The 18,195-nt window shown below is 29.6% G+C and overlaps 1 protein-coding gene across 2 annotated transcripts in view; it reads left to right on the top strand.

The window, feature by feature from the left end:
- Window positions 1-18,195, top strand: part of Sol1 (CUB domain-containing protein Sol1) — a 387,647-nt gene that overhangs the window by 302,291 nt on the left and 67,161 nt on the right. The window contains exons 1-3 of one of the 2 annotated variants that reach the window (XM_088205251.1): window positions 699-825; window positions 15,909-15,997; window positions 16,068-16,190. In XM_088205251.1, the coding sequence (XP_088061377.1) occupies window positions 815-825; window positions 15,909-15,997; window positions 16,068-16,190 (223 nt within the window). In that variant the 5' untranslated portion in view covers window positions 699-814. Of the gene's footprint in view, window positions 1-698; window positions 826-15,908; window positions 15,998-16,067; window positions 16,191-18,195 lie in introns of those variants that run through there. The other variant, XM_088205243.1, reaches the window with a different exon arrangement.

Below are 18,195 nucleotides of genomic sequence, written 5' to 3'. Positions count from 1 at the left end.
TTCTCGTTCGTCTTTATATTACATCAAAAAGTTTCAGTGTCAACCTCGACGTAGTTAAAAGGTTTAGGAAAATGTTTATCAAGCAAACGACAATGCACTCGATTGACACTTGGGGGCAGCACCGACGCCGCGCCGAGCCGTACGCACGCATACAACTACACTCAAAATTTGCATTTAAAAAATCGTAGGTTTAATTAATCGTATACCCTTTTTGATAATTATACAAAATGAATGTTTTAACTATAATTAGATTTAAATAATACTTTTCATATAAATAAAGTTGAAATCATCGACATTATACTTTTGAAGGTCAACAACAACAACACAAGGTGACCTTCGTGTCACTCTCGCATTAAAATAAATCGAACGAGAGATAGATTTTCTAAAAATAAACAATCAACTTGCATTAAAATAATTCGAATTAGAGATAAATATTTTAAAACTAGACAAATGCAATTTGAGGTGAATGACATTTGTTATTTTTAATGAAGTATAACCTTGAATTGTCTGGATGCACCTAGAAATATTTAAAAAAAATACCAGTAGTTATGCGACCTCGGTCGTAAACGGCCGAATAAATTCTTTTGTTACCTTTTTCACGTATAAGTGTTCTCGATGTTTTTAATTAGCAGTGCATTATAAAGTGATAGTGTAATTTAGTGTATGTGTTAGAATTAAGCAGTGTATAATTCAAATTTTGTGTATGCAACACCGTTGCAGCAGTGTTTTTCCACGGCGTTCCTTCTAGCGCGGGCCTCGCGGGGGGCGGGGGGTGTGACGCCGCGCCGTGGCCCACGAGGATATTTACATTTCTATGTTGACAAAGTAATATCTTTCTAATTTGTGTCTTTCGAATATAGTTAACCCTTTGTGCTAGAAAGTCGACAATTGGTCGACATCGAATTCCAACCGTTGCATTCGTGCGTCGATGAAACTTTCAATGCATTGATTGGCTTTGTGTTCGAGCTAATTTTGCCAATTTTAATTTATTAATAGTAAAAAAACTTGTGGTAAACACATTTTAGTAATATTCAATTTTTAACATATGCGAATAACTCAATAATAAGTTTATTGTAAAATATTTCATCGTAATATGGTCGTTTCGCGTGGTGTTAAGACCAATAATTGACACCGATAATTTACGGTGTCAATTAAACTCATTTTTTCCTTTGAAGGGTATCTATATTTTTATGATATGGGATGAAACGGAATTATATGCTCTAATTGTGCATAATTCTTACTTAATATTGTGTGTCTGTTAAAAGAGCGAGATGCAAGCAGAGCTCGCTATTTCGCTCGCACTATTCAAACCAGCGATTGACAACTATCGACAACTCAAATAATAATATTAGTCTTTTCGAGCTAGTAAGTTACTAACGGAATTAGTAATCTGTGTTTTAATTATTTATAAATACATATATTAATTTATTTTTACAAATTATTCATATAATTAAGAATGACGATATAATAATGTTATTATTGTGACAGTAATAGTAGTAGGAATTATATCTAACCACTTAAAAGAAGATGGATTATGGCAATATTTGATGCAAATAATGAATCTTAAATATTATGACAATTAATTGGTTTGGTGCGCCAAGTAAATATTGTCAGCCTAATATAATATGTACCTCTGCACCAAGAGATCCATTTACTGTCCAGATACCCAGAGACCCGAAACTATAGAATAATATATCGATTTATAAAAACACTAATCAATTTACTAAGAGAGATTAGCATAATAGTTTATTATTATTATTTTTAACCTAATAAAAATATTGCTTCTGAAATAAGTTAAAGTATATATGGTCCCCTTTTAAAATTGTAAATTCTACAATTTTTTTTATATAATTTTCATTTTAATTTTTAATTTTATTTATTTTATGCACTTTCTGGATTGATAGTGCAGCAAGAGCATTTAGTATGCTAAGACTATTTCTACCAATTTTAAATCTTGTACAAGTTTCAAGTTTTAGAATAATCTTTTAATGTAATAATTTTTTATGATAAATTTAATTATTTTTTTAAAAACTGTTTAATAAATTCCTTAATATTTTGGTATGTCCAAATATGGTTTTAATTTCAAATATCATTAGGGAATAACAGTATTTTCATATGTCCAAGGTATCGGGTTTTGTAATAAGAAATTACAATTTTTTTCTTCCACTGAAATTAATGTATAATTGTCAATTAGATTTTGGTAAGTCTTTTTAGGAGATTTGATCTTTTCATTGAGCATTGTTTCAAAATGCTGTAGTGCTTGTTTTGCAAAAAAATTAATTATTCGATTTTAGTGATTATTTTTAATATTTTTCTTAAAAACCACAAGATTTTATGTCTATTTTTATCTTCCAAATTATAATATCTAAAAATATTAGGGCGATATTCAAAGCTAGTTATGTATAAAAAGGGTATTTTGTCAAATATTGTAAATCTTACAGTATTATTTGTAGTAATCTTAATCTCACTGATGTATATCGTATGTATGGAGATGGGGAGCCATACTTTCGTAAATAAATAATAATGTTTTCATTTACTAATCATTTTAATCGTCATTATGATCTGGCACATAAAATACTAATTTTACCGCCTTTATTTCGTGAGTTTTAATTCTTTGTAAATTTCCCACAATTTACTTATATTTTATATTCCTAATTCCCAAAATATTCATTACTTGATATTCTCCAAGTATTTTTGCGATCTTATGACGTGCTCTCTATTTTAAAGCGCTCATATGTCTCTCTGCGCATTTGAAGCACGCTATTTTGTTACAGCGCTACTTTGGTAAACGCTCTTATGACGCAGCGCTTATAATGCAGCGCTTATATGACCGCGCTCATTTGACGCACGCTCTTTTGGCCAGCTGCCAACATATTATAAACTGAATTGCTTTGTATGTGTTAGTAATGCACCATTTTATGTATCTAATACATACCTACTATCGTAGTCGTTTGAAGTTGTATCGTAGTCGTACTCTCTAGAAGTTGGCCAAGGTTGGCCAAGGACGGAGAATATAGTGGGTTACTTCGGTCGAGCTCGATCTAAAATCTCTCGGAAGTTGTCCGAGGCTACCGAGAACGGGAGGTAAAGTTGGGGGTAATTCAGTCGACTTGGTCAGCTTCGAGCGCTTTCGAACGTTGTCAGCAAACTAACCGAAGTCGGAGCTGCTCTTTCGAGCGGTGAGATACTTCCCCTTTCGCTCTCTCGCGTGCTAAGTGACGACAATGAGAGAGATAATGATATGGTTTTTCACAAACTGAGATAGAAAGAGTAGCTCGGATCAATTTCAGTATGCGCGTAGGCGTCCTATGGTTAACACGCACCTCGAGCGCTGCATCGTAGTCACGTGGTCAAGTTTTAATACCACATGCTTATCGGGGACTTCAACAGACTCTTACTGACATTTTTGAATATTTTAGGGCACCAAAATGGATTAATTATATTTTTGATAGTATATTATTCTAACAGATATCGTTATTATATTTTTTCATATAAAATTAAATAATTAGTGGTACTTGATTTTGTTAAAAAAAAATCGTTTCGAATATCCTTATTTATTTTCCTAGATCGGTTTATATAAATGTCACACTATAACGATTCTTATTTAGAATCGGTGGCGACAATTTCTAAGATAGTCACAGATGTGGTGTTCGTTTTTATGCCTTATGGCATTTTGCAAAAGCCGACAAAGATTTTGCGTAAATTGAATATTTACGACCGAAAAGTTTTCACTGATATTGTATTGGTGAGTGCCCACACAAACTTTTATAATTATCAGTAGCGTAATTTTAATAATATGACAATTTAAAAATTGCGATTATTTGGCACATTTTTCGATCGCGTGCAAATATGCCAGCTGTACATGACAGCAGCCGCCTTCCGGACGGCATATGAAATTTGTAGCAATGTGGCCGCTACTCGGAAGTTGGCGACCTCGGCCGACTTCATTTGAACTTCGGTTCGGACAACTTCCAGAGAGTGTAGAGCAAGAATTATACCATATTCTTAGAGTATGTTTTTTTTAAGCATACAAGTTGAACAACATTGTTATTATATTATATATTAAATTTTATTTAATATGATATAATAAATTTTCGACGAGCATTGCTTATATAATATTATTCATTTTGGAATCAATGATTCTCGAACATTTGTAATTTACAATAAGGAACTAATTATATAAATAATACTATTATTCCCAAACAACTTTTTGTTTAAGATATGTTTATAGCATGGTATAATATTCTGCGTTTGTTTTGCTCCATTAACCAGCTGTAATGATGAATAAATTATGCAGCTGAACAAAATTAGCTGTAAAAACATATGGAGTACGTAACATAAATATACCATATCCATTATATATAAAAATGTACAAGATACATTAAAAATATTATCTAGAGAGGAACTAAATGCTTACTCAGCCTCGCCCCGGCAACCATTTACTGAAACGTTTAATATCGCACTCGTTTCTGATCCATTTAACAGCGAGCAAAATAAAATTGAACATTTTCCAGATAATGTATAATAATACGTATTACATATATTATATACGTATGTATAGATGATTATAATATGAACAATACAGATGGTTTAAAAATTACCATTATATTTTAGAGTTACATTTGCAATTTTCTGTTAGGTAGGCTATAATTTTAATATTAACATATTTTCTTTAGTTCAATAAAATTTGTATGTATTACTTGTTTATAAAACCTTAACACGACACTTTTGACGCCTCATTATTTATTTGAGCGTCAACTTTCACGTTGGGGTAACGCTAACGTCTACAAAGTCAATTTTGTTCCTTCAAGGACAAAGATCGCTTTCATATTTGATACCTTCTAAATAACCGATGCCTTGAATAATTCTCCCACGGTCCATAAAATCCGACATCCTTCATCTTGCGACTCATCCCGCGGGAGTTTCGTCCACGAAGGGAATTGATAATGTTCGGCACGGATTTCCGCTTTTTTCCCTTTGAACAAGGCTCTGATTCAGCGTGAATTTATACATATATTTACGTTAAAATGTATATTTCTTGAAAAACATTTTGTAAACAACGATAAAAATAGAATAAACTGAGAACAAACGGTGACCTTCCTAGAATAATGGATAATGGATTTAAGGATTGCTTTTCTATAACGTTGAATTATTTATTATTATAATAAAAATATTATTATAGCAACAAGATAATTCAGACTACGAAATCATTTAAATTGTATATTACTCATGATAAACACATATTTTTTTTGCAAAATATATAATATAAATTTACTTGATAATTAATATATTACTATAAAAATTTTAAAGTACATAAATAAATCACAATACTATTCGATGACTTTTAAAATACGTAGTTTTGTGTCAATTAAATATCATTTAAAAACAATAAAAACAGATCAAATAATATTTATTAGTTGTTAATTAAAGAAAAATAGTTTAAAATAGCATTTAATTAAATTACTGATTAAATAGACTTTTTTTTAATCATATTTATATATTTTAATGGTACAACTTGTATATATTTATTTTTGTTTAGAACTCATACTACTGTATTTTTACTTTCGAATATATGTTATATATATTTATAGATATAAACATATTTATAATCTAAACCTAACACGTGTATGGTCTTTCGTAAATTTATATAATAAATACTTTTTTTATCTATATGTGAATTGTTTATAAAACCTAATTTATCATTTATAATTGAACCCAAACATTTAAACCTATGGGCTTTATCTAAAAATAACTTTATATTACTAAATAATATATATTATATTCAACCTTATTATTTGTATGAAATATAAGCAACATTATTCCTAATTTAAAACCTTGAGGCACTCCCTAATTAAAATGTTTTTTGTTTAATACGTTTTTTATCCGACTTAAGACTTTTTGAAATCATTTTTGTCGTTTCAAGGCCTTTTTAAAAACATACAACTTTGCTTAAAAATATGTTTGCTTTCTTTCTCAATGGTTTTTGTATTTATTAACTAATGCAAACAACTCCTTTTATATTTTTTTACACCATTTTATATACATTATAGAAAAATACTATGTTAATAGTTTATTAGGCATATTTCATAATTTTATTCTAATATATCTATAGCCTGATTTTAATCATACTGATATTTAAATTCAATCCATTAATCTTTTTTTTGTATGTATTGTTTATTTTATTTTTTATAAATTTAACAAATAAATAAATAAATAATACATATGGAAACTTTTTTTTCTTTCTGCAAAATTATTTTAAAAAGTTTTAATTCTACGAAAAACTTGTAAATTTTGTTTAATAATATTTTCTGCATTTAATCTTATTTTTAAAACCAATATTTCATATTTTTTTTTTAATATTACTATTGCAGACTTAAAATCCATTTTATTAAATGTTATGCTTTTTGCTACATCAATTACATAAGTTACACTGCATTTTGAATATGTGGTACATAGAAAATATTTCTTATTATCAAAAAATTCTAAAATTCGCGTATTTTAAGATATCTTTAATATATTTAAAGAAATTCCAATATACTTTTGGAAAATTTTAGAAAGAACATATTTGTATTTCTTTATATTTTAATTTAAACTAACTACAAAATTTTTTCATTTACTCTGTTATTTATAGCAACTAATTTTATGATATTATTTTTATGAAACCATCATTTTCTTTTATTTTACAACATAAAAAAATAACACTTTTACTCATTTAAAAAGCTGTCTCTAAAAACATTCCCTCTGTATTAATATAGGAAATGTTCCTAAATATTATATTTCAAAAGATACAGATAAAATTCATTATTTTGTTTTTTTTTCATATATTTTTGACACATAATTTTTAATATCTTTAAAATAGAATGTGAATTTTTTCCGTCAAAAATTTACATGATATGAGATATGTTATAGAAATTAATGGTAATAGGAGTAAATATCTGTCTCTAAGAATATTTTTAATGTACTATAGGATATGTGTCCTATTGTTAAAAAATGATACAAATAAAATTCCTTTTCTTTTTATTTATTTATTTACAATCTGTCTATACATAAACAATTAGTATTTTTTTTATTATAATATTGTAATGTAAAAAAAATCCCATTGGATGTCTCTTTATATTTAATATTACAAAATGTAATTTATTTTATATAATACTATTTTATTTGTTTATACTTATTTACTATTTACATGTATTATGTCGTGTCTGACAGGTATGTCAGATGCGCTAAATCGTTTAAGTCGTCATAATATTCCTGAATTCTTTTTCAGATATCTAAATAAAGACGAATATATTTCGTTAAAAATCAAAAATAAAACAAATTTTTATTCCTTCATTTTTTTATCTGTTACTTGCATTAGTTTTTATTTTGTGTTTATGTTTCGCTGCTATTTATTTATTCTTATTTGGTGTTATTTTTTTTATAAAAACAGTGTTTAAGTGTTTCTCGTATTTGATTTTTTCCCATGTATTACTTAAGTGGATATCTATGAAACACAGAAATATATAAAAAGCATAAAAAATACATAAATACACAAATCGGAATTTAATAAAAAGCTTCTTAGTGAATATCATAGCAATAAAGAAATTAAAAATATACATTAAAATTATTTTACAGCATAAATAAATAAATTACTTAGTATAAAAACAATTAAGTGCTATGTACAGTTATCTTTTCTAATGAAAAAATAATAGAATAGCAATAAATTTGCCTTAATCTAATAATCTAGGCTTTTGCTTTTATTTATTAAAAGTGTAACAAATATTTTATTTTTATTTTTAGTACATATAAGATTTATTATCATTATTAGAAAATTTTCAATACCAGATATGTACGACCTGGCTCTATTTCAATTAATCATCACGATTTTCATCAAAATCTAGGTAAATCAGTGATGATCCATCGGAAATATAATTATGTAATTCTGATCTCCCAGACACGATATAAATTTAAAAACACTAAGGTCCGTATATGATTCAAACCCAGGTTTTTCAAGTCAATAGTCCGAGACTCTAACCACTCGTCTATCGTTCTGGCCATAATATAAATTATTAAGTACTTTTTATTTAAACCAAAATATGCTTCTATGTATTCCTCATATGCATAAAAAAATGTTTATGCAAATTATTATATTTGCGTATATATTGACTCGTCATTTGGTGGAACAGTTTAACCCAAAAACGACCAGAAAATCTGTCAAAAGTAAAATAAACAGAGCAACCACTAACATGCACCAGAGTACAGTTTAATAATGCATGTTATTGTAATATACACAAATTTTATGTGGGAACCAGTTTACGTGCAATAGACGACAAATGCCGAAAAATAAAAATTGTGACCAAAGACGCTGTGCATACGAAGTATGCAAATGTGAAAAACGACATGATAAATTTTGCGAAAACCTTGTTTTGCATAATTTCTTTGCCGTCTCCAGGTATTCTTTGTGCGATTTTTCAGAGTGCAGGCAAATCGATGATTTGTGAAAATATTTCTGCATATACAAACATATGTCTGTACAACATGCATACTATTGTATGGTACCTAAATAATATTACAAATAAATTAGTGTCGTAGAAAATAAACGAAGGGAACATAAAGTCAATATTAATTGACAGAAATTTTATGTATTTAATAACCGCGGATTTTTTTTCTGTAAAATTTATTTTAGTTGGTTAATGCTTATATTTTATATCTATAATTAAAAACTTATTTATTTTTTTCGATAGCGTTGGGTATTTGAGAATTAACTTTATTTTTGTACTTAACTCGTTCAACGTTTTTTTTAAATTATTCAAATATTATTTTATATTATAACATGCCAGGCAATTGTTGTATTGCATAGTATTTGATTGTTTTTAACCTTTTGTCAAAACGCGTTGTTATTTCCATTTCATAAGTTTAAAGTTGTCTTTTGAATGACCTTAGGGCAGCAGATTTTCATTAGATAATTTTAAATAAATGTATGATTTACAATGTTTTTAAATATGTCTAGTTTCAATTTATAACTTATTTTTGACGAAAATGACTGTTACAATAAATTCAGCCAAGCAAAAAACCATAAATAAAATATATTTATTATTCAATTTGCTACAAACTCTATTAGATTCGTGTATCTCCCAAATACATGTATCTGAGTGCTTCTTATATTAATTCAATAATAACAAACACGCTGTTGCGAAGGCCTTTGTTAACGGTACAATATACAAACAAACACAGTAACATCAGATCATTATGTTAAATATTACACTGCCTAAGGGCACACGCATAAACTAAAGAAAAATACATATTATCAACCCGTATTCGTGTCGCGCTCCTGCGATAAACTTTTAATATCAGGATTTTATTTAAATTTTCCAACGATATTGCGACAAAATTTACATAATGTGTTTTTTTTCTTACGAGAAAAAATCAAGAGATGAATTGTAAATTTCAGGTCGAGACGTACAAAAATTGGAGACATAAAAAATCGAGAAAAGCAAAGCAAACAAGCAAAACGTAGAACTCTTAGACGGAGTAACGATCAGCCCTTTTCAATGCCGTTATAGGTATAATGTTTTATTTAATTTTTAATTGCGTCCTTCTTTGTATTGCCTTTAGTCCTGGCCAGGGACAGATGGGCCAGAGTGAAATTTTAATATAGGTATTGCTTTGTGAACAATTTTCGCATAATAGCGTGTACATTATTAATGCGTTTAAATTAGTTATTTAAAAGCATAGCGTCATATTTTATATTGAGCTGTAAATTTATATTATATAGATTAAGTATTATTAATTAAATTAATCTGTAAATTAAATTATTTTACAATAAACAGGTAATTTGACAATTATGAATATTAAAAAGCGGCGCTTCTATAGCGTCTATAAGCGCATTTTTAGCATCACTTTTGTGATTTTAAAAAAGAATATTAGGACCCGGCACTAACCATTTTTTAAATAAATACGTAGCTATTAAGGGCTGTTTTTTAGAAGTATAGAACTTTAAAATGAAATAAAACATTTATATGCTTAATTATTTATTTTACCTAATTATGTATTTAATCACTTTGTTGCACTGTAACCAGTGGCGTAGCTAGGATATGTGCCGCCCGGGGAAATCCTTAAAATTGCCGCCCCCCCCCCCTATCTATTTTTTTGCAGGGTCATAAAATCAGCATTTTAAAATAATAAATTTATTATTGTTAAGCTCTTGCTATTCGTAGATTTACATAAATTTTAGTTTATTCAGGGTTAAGAACCACACTAGACGATTCCATCGCGAATATGCCGCCCCCAAGCAAGTGCCGCAAGGGGCGGCCCGCCCCCCCATAGCTACGCCACTGACTGTAACTTACTTTCTTTCCCTAAAACATTCACAACATTTTTCGATGTCAGAATTCAAGTAGAAATGGTACATACTGATTTTGATAAGGCCATCAACAATGTTTTTCGTTAGTTATTATTAAAAAATTATCGTATTCGTAGAAAATTATCAACCTATGGTAGCCGATTGTCGTTAGAATATTTTAATCGTTCGAGGGTTCCTCAAGGGTCCTCAATTAATGACATAAATACAGTAGTTGAAAAAACAATTTTTTATCTATATGCAGACGATTTAAAATTGTTTAGTATTCAATCTGTTGCGGACTCTTTTTTCTAGTGAGTGATTTAGATTCTTTACTGAGATAGACTTTCATCAACCGTCTGCCCTTTAGTATTGAAAAGTGCCATACTGTGTTTCTTGATCCTATTTGCCAACAGTTTATTTTTAAGATCTCAGTGGAAGCATTTTAGCTACATAAACTTCCATTAAAAATTTCGGAATTACTATTGAGAGCAAGTTAAGATTCTCTCTACCCGTAAATGACGTACGCAATCTTTCAAAATGCTAAGATTTGTTTTAGAAACGCGTTTTATTTTTATAATCCGTCAGTTATTCGTGTCCTCAATTTTGCAGGATTTTTGAATCTGGATCCATCATTTGGAATCTAGTTTAGAAAATGCTTTTTGCTTATTATAAAAATGAACAATCAATTTCCTTAAATCGACATCGATTGAATTTATATACATGTCTAGTTCTTTTGTATAGATTGGTAAAGATATAGTAAGAAGCTCAAGCGAGGAAACTTTTATTATATTTGTTACAAACTTCCAGAACTATTTGTTTTGCCCAAACACAAAAGAGGTTTAATGAAGTGCATTCGAGCATTAACCAAAGCACGCAGCAAAATTCGGTGGGGCAGTTCGAGCTTTGGGCGTCGGGTCAAGCACAAAAGCTGTAGTTGGCTGTAAACACTGCCATCCGTTACGTGCTATGTGCTAAAAGCGTCCGTTTGCGCGAACTTCCCCGCTAATTCATTGAGAAGGGAATTTTTCCGAAGAAAACCAGTGTTGGTACTGGGCCAAAGCCTTTTGTTCCGGACCGATTCGATTTATGTCACGTCGTGTGTACGTAAGTCGGAATAGCGTAAATTCTGACACTGGAAGACTTATTGAAGTGTTTTGTTTTATTAATTATTAGTATATCTTACAATAATTTTCTTTAAAAAAATACTTGATCGATAGGTATCTGTTTGTCAAGTATGCATATAAACCCATTTTTAGAACAATATAATACCTATACTTGAGTACCGCTATGATCCAACTTTGGTTCAATGCTGTTTCTAATGTTTAATAATGAATAAGTGAAAGATAAGAGCATGCGGTCAGCATGCCCTTATCTCTCATTCACTCTCGTCACTTAACACGCGAGCGATCGAGAGGGAAAGTATCGCACCGCCCGCCTCTGATGCTTCTAGACCAATAACATGGTTTCCGTAAATCTCGATACACTGTCACTAATCTAATGGTTTTGTCTAACTATGTTTCAAAATTATTGGACTCTGGTGTACAAGTGGACGTCGTATACACAGATTTTAAAAAAGGATTTGATAAAGTTAACCATGCTTTACTTGTAAAAAAGTTATCTAATTTCGGGTTTTCTGAAGATCTCATAAATCTATTCTCAAATTACTTGACCAAAAGATATCAATTCGTCAAGTATAATAACTCTTTTTCAGAACGATATAAGACCCCTACTGGAGTACCTCAAGGATCCAATTTGGGTCCATTGTTGTTTTTATTGTTCATTAATGACATAGAAACAGCAATAGAGCATTCAGATTTTTTATTATATGCAGATGACTTGAAAATTTACAAGAAAATGCATTCGATTTCTGATTCCCTCGACCTACAGGAGGATCTCAACTCTATATGAAAATGGGCTTGCTATAACCAATTGCCTTTCAGTGTAAAGAAATGTCACACAATTTCATTTTCAAGGTCATTAACGCCGGCAAAATATTCATACCATCTAGGCGGATATTTTCTGGAAAGGTGTTCTTCAACTAAGGATTTAGGAGTGACTTTCGAAGAACGTTGGAAATTTAGCCAGCACATTGCAGAGACTCATAGCAAATCCTTAAAAATGCTCGGTTTTATCTTGAGAAATGCGCGTTACTTCAGGAATACTTTAGTATTGCGCGCTCTTTATGATACTCTAGTCCGCAGCATACTAGAAACTAGCTCCATCATTTGGATCCCAGGCGTAATGAATCAATGTAATGAATTGAAGCTTGAAAAAGTACAACGTAAATTTCTTCGATATTTATACTTGAAGGAATACGGGTATTATCCGTTCTTGTTTCTCAGTGCTTTTATTTTGGGAGCCCTGGGATACGTTTCTTTGTCGACTCGCAGAAGTGTTTATGTAATTAAACACTTCTGGAAATTGCTCAAGGGCATCGTAGACAATCCTTCAGTGCTCGAGCAGCTTCAAATGTGGGCTCCTGAAGGTGGATATAGTTCTCGGTCGCGTCCACTATTCTTGCCTGTTAAATGTAGAACTGGAGCACTTGCCAACTCTTCTCTGGCCAAGGCTATTTATTTGCTCAATTCTGTCCATAGTAATATTGACATTTTCTCTTGCACTTATGGAGTTTTGGTTCAGTTCGTATCTGACAATGCACACCTGTTGAGGTGATTTGTGTCTGTTGTTTTGTCTTGTTTATATTTGTATGTATTATGATGTATTAGTACTTTTGACTATCGTGACGCATTGGGTTTGCCTGTAAGGTCACGATGGTTATAATTTTAATAAATAAATAAATATGTATAGTATTGCTTGAATTTTTACGGAATTCAACTTTTTTTAAATGTAAGGGTTTGCTTATCGCGCCTTATCTTTCTCATGTCTCTTTTTCTAACATTTTTTTGCATCGTTATATATTTTATTTATTTTAATTAATAAATAAATTCGGATTGAATTTACTAATAACTTTTTTCACTCTCTTTTTTATGTTATATATTTCACCTTATTAAAATTAAAATAATATTTGTTTAGCGTCACATCAATCAAGCGTGTAAACGACACTTATTAGCTTAAAATATTTACTTTTTGCATTCCATCGTGTCAATTTTCGTAATTTGTAAATCCTTAAGCATTCGCCGCATCCCGATTTATTCATATATTAATAGCACTTTCTATTTCCGATCGTTTGCGCGTTCTATTTTCAATCTCGTCACTTTTAACGACGATGAAGGATGTGGTTAAAAAGCGACGAAAATACACGAAAGACGAAGAGCATTTATAAGAGAAATTTATAAATATAAAATATCTGATACTCGATAAAGCAAAGCTTTAAAAAGCCCTTTAACCGTTATCAATTAGGATCACTCGAGTATTATTATGTGTGTATTTTATTTTCATTAGTCCACATCAAACATTTTGACTCTTCAATGTACTTTTTTGATACGAATATTTGTCGGAATGGTTAAAATTAGTGTTGCTCTTTTCGAGGAATTTAACAAACCCTTTTGAATTAAGTTCACACGTACGCCTAATTATTAATAATTAATGACTTGTTCTTAGAATGTTTAAACAATTTGCTTTTAGGGATCAAAGCAAAATATATAATACATATGCGCATAAATTTATTTTTAGAAAGACTGTCCAAAAAACATAAATGAAATATATTGACAAAATACAGAATATGAAGATTTTTGTGTAAATATCTAATTATATATTAAATAAGTAAAAATCCTTGCTTCATATATGAAATTCACTGAATAATTGATCAGTTGATTTAAAGCTTCTCAGAAATATGTTTTCTGTTTAATAATTTATTATATATGTTACATTGATCGTGTATTACCAGTGAAGTGATATTTCCAACTTTTTGAATAATAAATAAATATTATTCATAATAAGGTATTTTTTATATATTTAGTTAATATTTATCTAAACTATACATTAAACTTATTTTATATTATAAAACATGATACAGTGCAAGCAAATATTTATTTATATTACATAGGCACTACTGAAATTAAATGTTGCTGTAAAATGTCGTTAAAACTCAATTTAACCATCGCTCAAAGTTAATTTTCTGTTCCATCTCAAAACTAAATTAAACGAATCAACTAACCGCGGCTTGACACTAATGAAAGTTCTAAAACTGACGATTGTTTTTAAACTTTTATTATGTCAGGTTAGAGTTTAGTTTTATTAATTTTATTTATATGACGTCATAATTTTGTGAATCTCTGATTATGTAGAAAAATGATACAGAAGTGTAATTGTAACGGTAGATGCAATTTTAGATCTGAAAAATTAATAAAAATTTCAGCGACAGTTTAGAGCAGCATATAATAATATAATTCTACTAGTAATATATATTTTGTATTTATCTACAATAGGGCGACACATCACTAAAATCATAAATTATTTGTTTGATACATTTTTACTGGCCTAGTTAGTAAAATTATATTTTTTACTTAAAAATACACGTGTAACTAATATTTTATTATCAACAATAAAAACATATAAGAAATTAATTAGTTACTTATTCGTTAAATGACACTTTTTTACTATTTATTAGGTTCAAGCTGAGTTTGGATTTGCCTTATATTAATATAAAAGGTATATAGATTTTTTTAATGTTTAAGGTTGTTTGTATACTCAATGCTTGTTTCCAAGATTTTGATCTGTGAATGTTATATTGACTAATAAAACAACGATCGGGTTTATGTTTATATTTATTTTCTAAACCACTTTCAAATATAAGTGTATCACATGAAAATAGTTTGAGGTTTCTCAAATGTAATGTAAGTCAAAACCAAATTAAAATGCATTTAATGTGTTAATTTTATAATCCAAAAAAATAATTACTGTTAAAGATTAAATTAAAACCATTTTTAAAATATAACATCACACTCGAATTATTTAAAAAAAATAAGGGTTGGTTCTGGATACTACATAGGATAATGTATTTGCTTAAATTGTTATCATGCAATTACCATATTTTTATTGAATTTGCATAAATATGCATCGTTTCTGTGTGTAAAGACTTCCTGAATGCTATGCTAATTATTTTTTTGTCTTTCTTGTACCATCTCATATCATATTGGCGATTATTTTGCTTACTGCTACAAATAATATGTCAATATATTTGCACCAAAATTATTATTTTAATTTTAGTAGCCATTATTTGCTTGTTTGAGTTTTATTATCATGTTTTACAGCACTTCTCATTATTTTTTCATAATTCAGGACTTCGGTATTCGTAGTTCTATCTACCAAGATAATTGCAAGCACACGTCTATATTAATTTTTGACTTACAGTTCTCCACTTCATTAAAAACGTCACTTTTTTGTCATTTTTATTTTAGCCCTTACTTTTTGAGATCTAAAGATGTAACAATATTGTTATTATATATTTCATATATACATATAAAAAAATTTGAGAGGCATTTCCTTAATCTTAAAATTGATAAAAAATAATATGTTTATTGCCGTTCCTTCAACGTCTTAAATATGCTAATATTTTATATATAATTTTTTTTTTAATATATACATGTATTATTATATCCTAACATTTTTTTTGTATTTGTTTCAGTTGCCTAAATCGAGCAGATATAATAAAAGTATTCGACGGTCGCAATTCAAACGCTCCTGCGATCACCATTCTGTGCAACGAAGGATCAGGTACAACAGATAATAATAATAATTAATAATTAACTTACAAAATAATTTTTTTAATTTAATTATTTTTCAGAAATGGAGGTACTATCAACCGGTTCTGATATGTATATAGAATTCACTGCTAACTCGGACTGGCCGGGTCAAGGCTTCAAGGCGAGCTTTCAGTTCCAACCCCTGGAGGAGATCAGTAGTTCGGGTAAATTTTTAAAATAACCCCTCTTGCCCCTTTATCTTATCATATATACAGGGTGAAAAAATATAATAATTAATTACTAGATTTACTGTGACAAATAAAGTTTTATTGTGACTGTGTGTAAAAATTTACATGCTAGTAAAACATTTATTATTTCGGTAGAGTGGGGCAAGTCCATAATATGTTATTGTTAGATAATTAATGGTTTGTAGTTGAACTGATTTAAAAATATTAGTGAGTAATAATAGACTTATTTACAGTTTTTTTTATAAAAAATTCATATGCAATAATTATATTCGCTTTATTTGAACAAAAACATGTTTTTAACACACATTGTTTTAAATACTAAGCAATTTTTTATAGCGTTTTCATTTCATTGATCTTTAGGTAAAATATAATTGCCTATGACAAAACAGCTCATATGTGTACATTTTGATTATTGATAAATTTGTAAATGATATTGCTATTGGTCTAATACGATTTCGAATCTGATTAGTTGTATGCAGGTGTATGCTTCTCGACCAACAACATGGTTTCCGTAAATCTCGATCCACTGTCACTAATCTAATGGTTTTGTCTAACTATGTTTCAAAATCATTGGACTCTGGTGTACAAGTGGACGTCGTATACACAGATTTTGAAAAAGCATTTGATAAAGTTAACCATGCTTTACTTGTAAAAAAGTTATCTAATTTCGGGTTTTCTGAAGATCTCATAAATCTATTCTCAAATTACTTGACCAATAGATATCAATTCGTCAAGTATAATAACTCCTTTTCAGAACGATATGAGACCCCTACTGGAGTACCTCAAGGATCCAATTTGGGTCCATTGTTGTTTTTATTGTTCATTAATGACATAGAAACAGCAATAGGGCATTCAGATTTTTTATTATATGCAGATGATTTGAAAATTTACAAGAAAATTCATTCGATTTCTGATTCCCTCGACCTACAGGAGGATCTCAACTCTATATGGAAATGGGCTTGCTATAACCAATTGACTGTCAGTGTAAAGAAATGTCACACAATTTCATTTTCAAGGTCATTAACGCCGGCAAAATATTCATACCATCTAGGCGGATATTTTCTGGAAAGGTTTTCTTCAACTAAGGATTAAGGAGTGACTTTCGAAGAACGTTGGAAATTTAGCCAGCACATTGCAGAGACTCATAGCAAATCCTTAAAAATGCTCGGTTTTATCTTGAGAAATGCGCGTTACTTCAGGAATACTTTAGTATTGCGCACTCTTTATGATACTCTAGTCCGCAGCATACTAGAAACTAGCTCCATCATTTGGATCCCAGGCGTAATGAATCAATGTAATGAATTGAAGCTGGAAAAAGTACAACGTAAATTTCTTCGATATTTATACTTGAAGGAATACGGGTATTATCCGTTCTTGTTTCTCAGTGCTTTTATTTTGGGAGCCCTGGGATACGTTTCTTTGTCGACTCGCAGAAGTGTTTATGTAATTAAACACTTCTGGAAATTGCTCAAGGGCATCGTAGACAATCCTTCAGTGCTCGAGCAGCTTCAAATGTGGGCTCCTGAAGGTGGTTATAGTTCTCGGTCGCGTCCACTATTCTTGCCTGTTAAGTCTAGAACTGGAGCACTTGCCAACTCTTCTCTGGCCAAGGCTATTTATCTGCTCAATTCTGTCCATAGTAATATTGACATTTTCTCTTGCACATATAGAGTTTTGGTTCAGTTCGTATGGGACAATGCACACCTGTTGAGGTGATTTGTGTCTGTTGTTTTGTTTTGTTTATATTTGTATGTATTATGATGTATTAGTACTTTTGACTATCGTGACGCATTGGGTTTGCCTGTCAGGTCACGATGGTTATAATTTTAATAAATAAATAATAAATGTATTCTCACAAAATATCTTACACGTCTAATAGTTTTCTTTTAAAAAAATGTACATGCATATATCGGTTGTTATTATGAATAACACTTTTTCACACTTTTTGATCGCATCCTGTATTTGCGTCTATGTGTGTATC

The sequence above is a fragment of the Plectrocnemia conspersa genome, unplaced genomic scaffold, assembly GCF_051122295.1.
Source record: "Plectrocnemia conspersa isolate PC_06_02 unplaced genomic scaffold, ASM5112229v1 ptg000001l, whole genome shotgun sequence".
In the NCBI taxonomy this organism is placed as follows: domain Eukaryota; kingdom Metazoa; phylum Arthropoda; class Insecta; order Trichoptera; family Polycentropodidae; genus Plectrocnemia; species Plectrocnemia conspersa.
The sequence above is the reverse complement of the archived record's forward strand: the minus strand, read 5'-3'. Positions and strand labels throughout refer to the sequence as shown.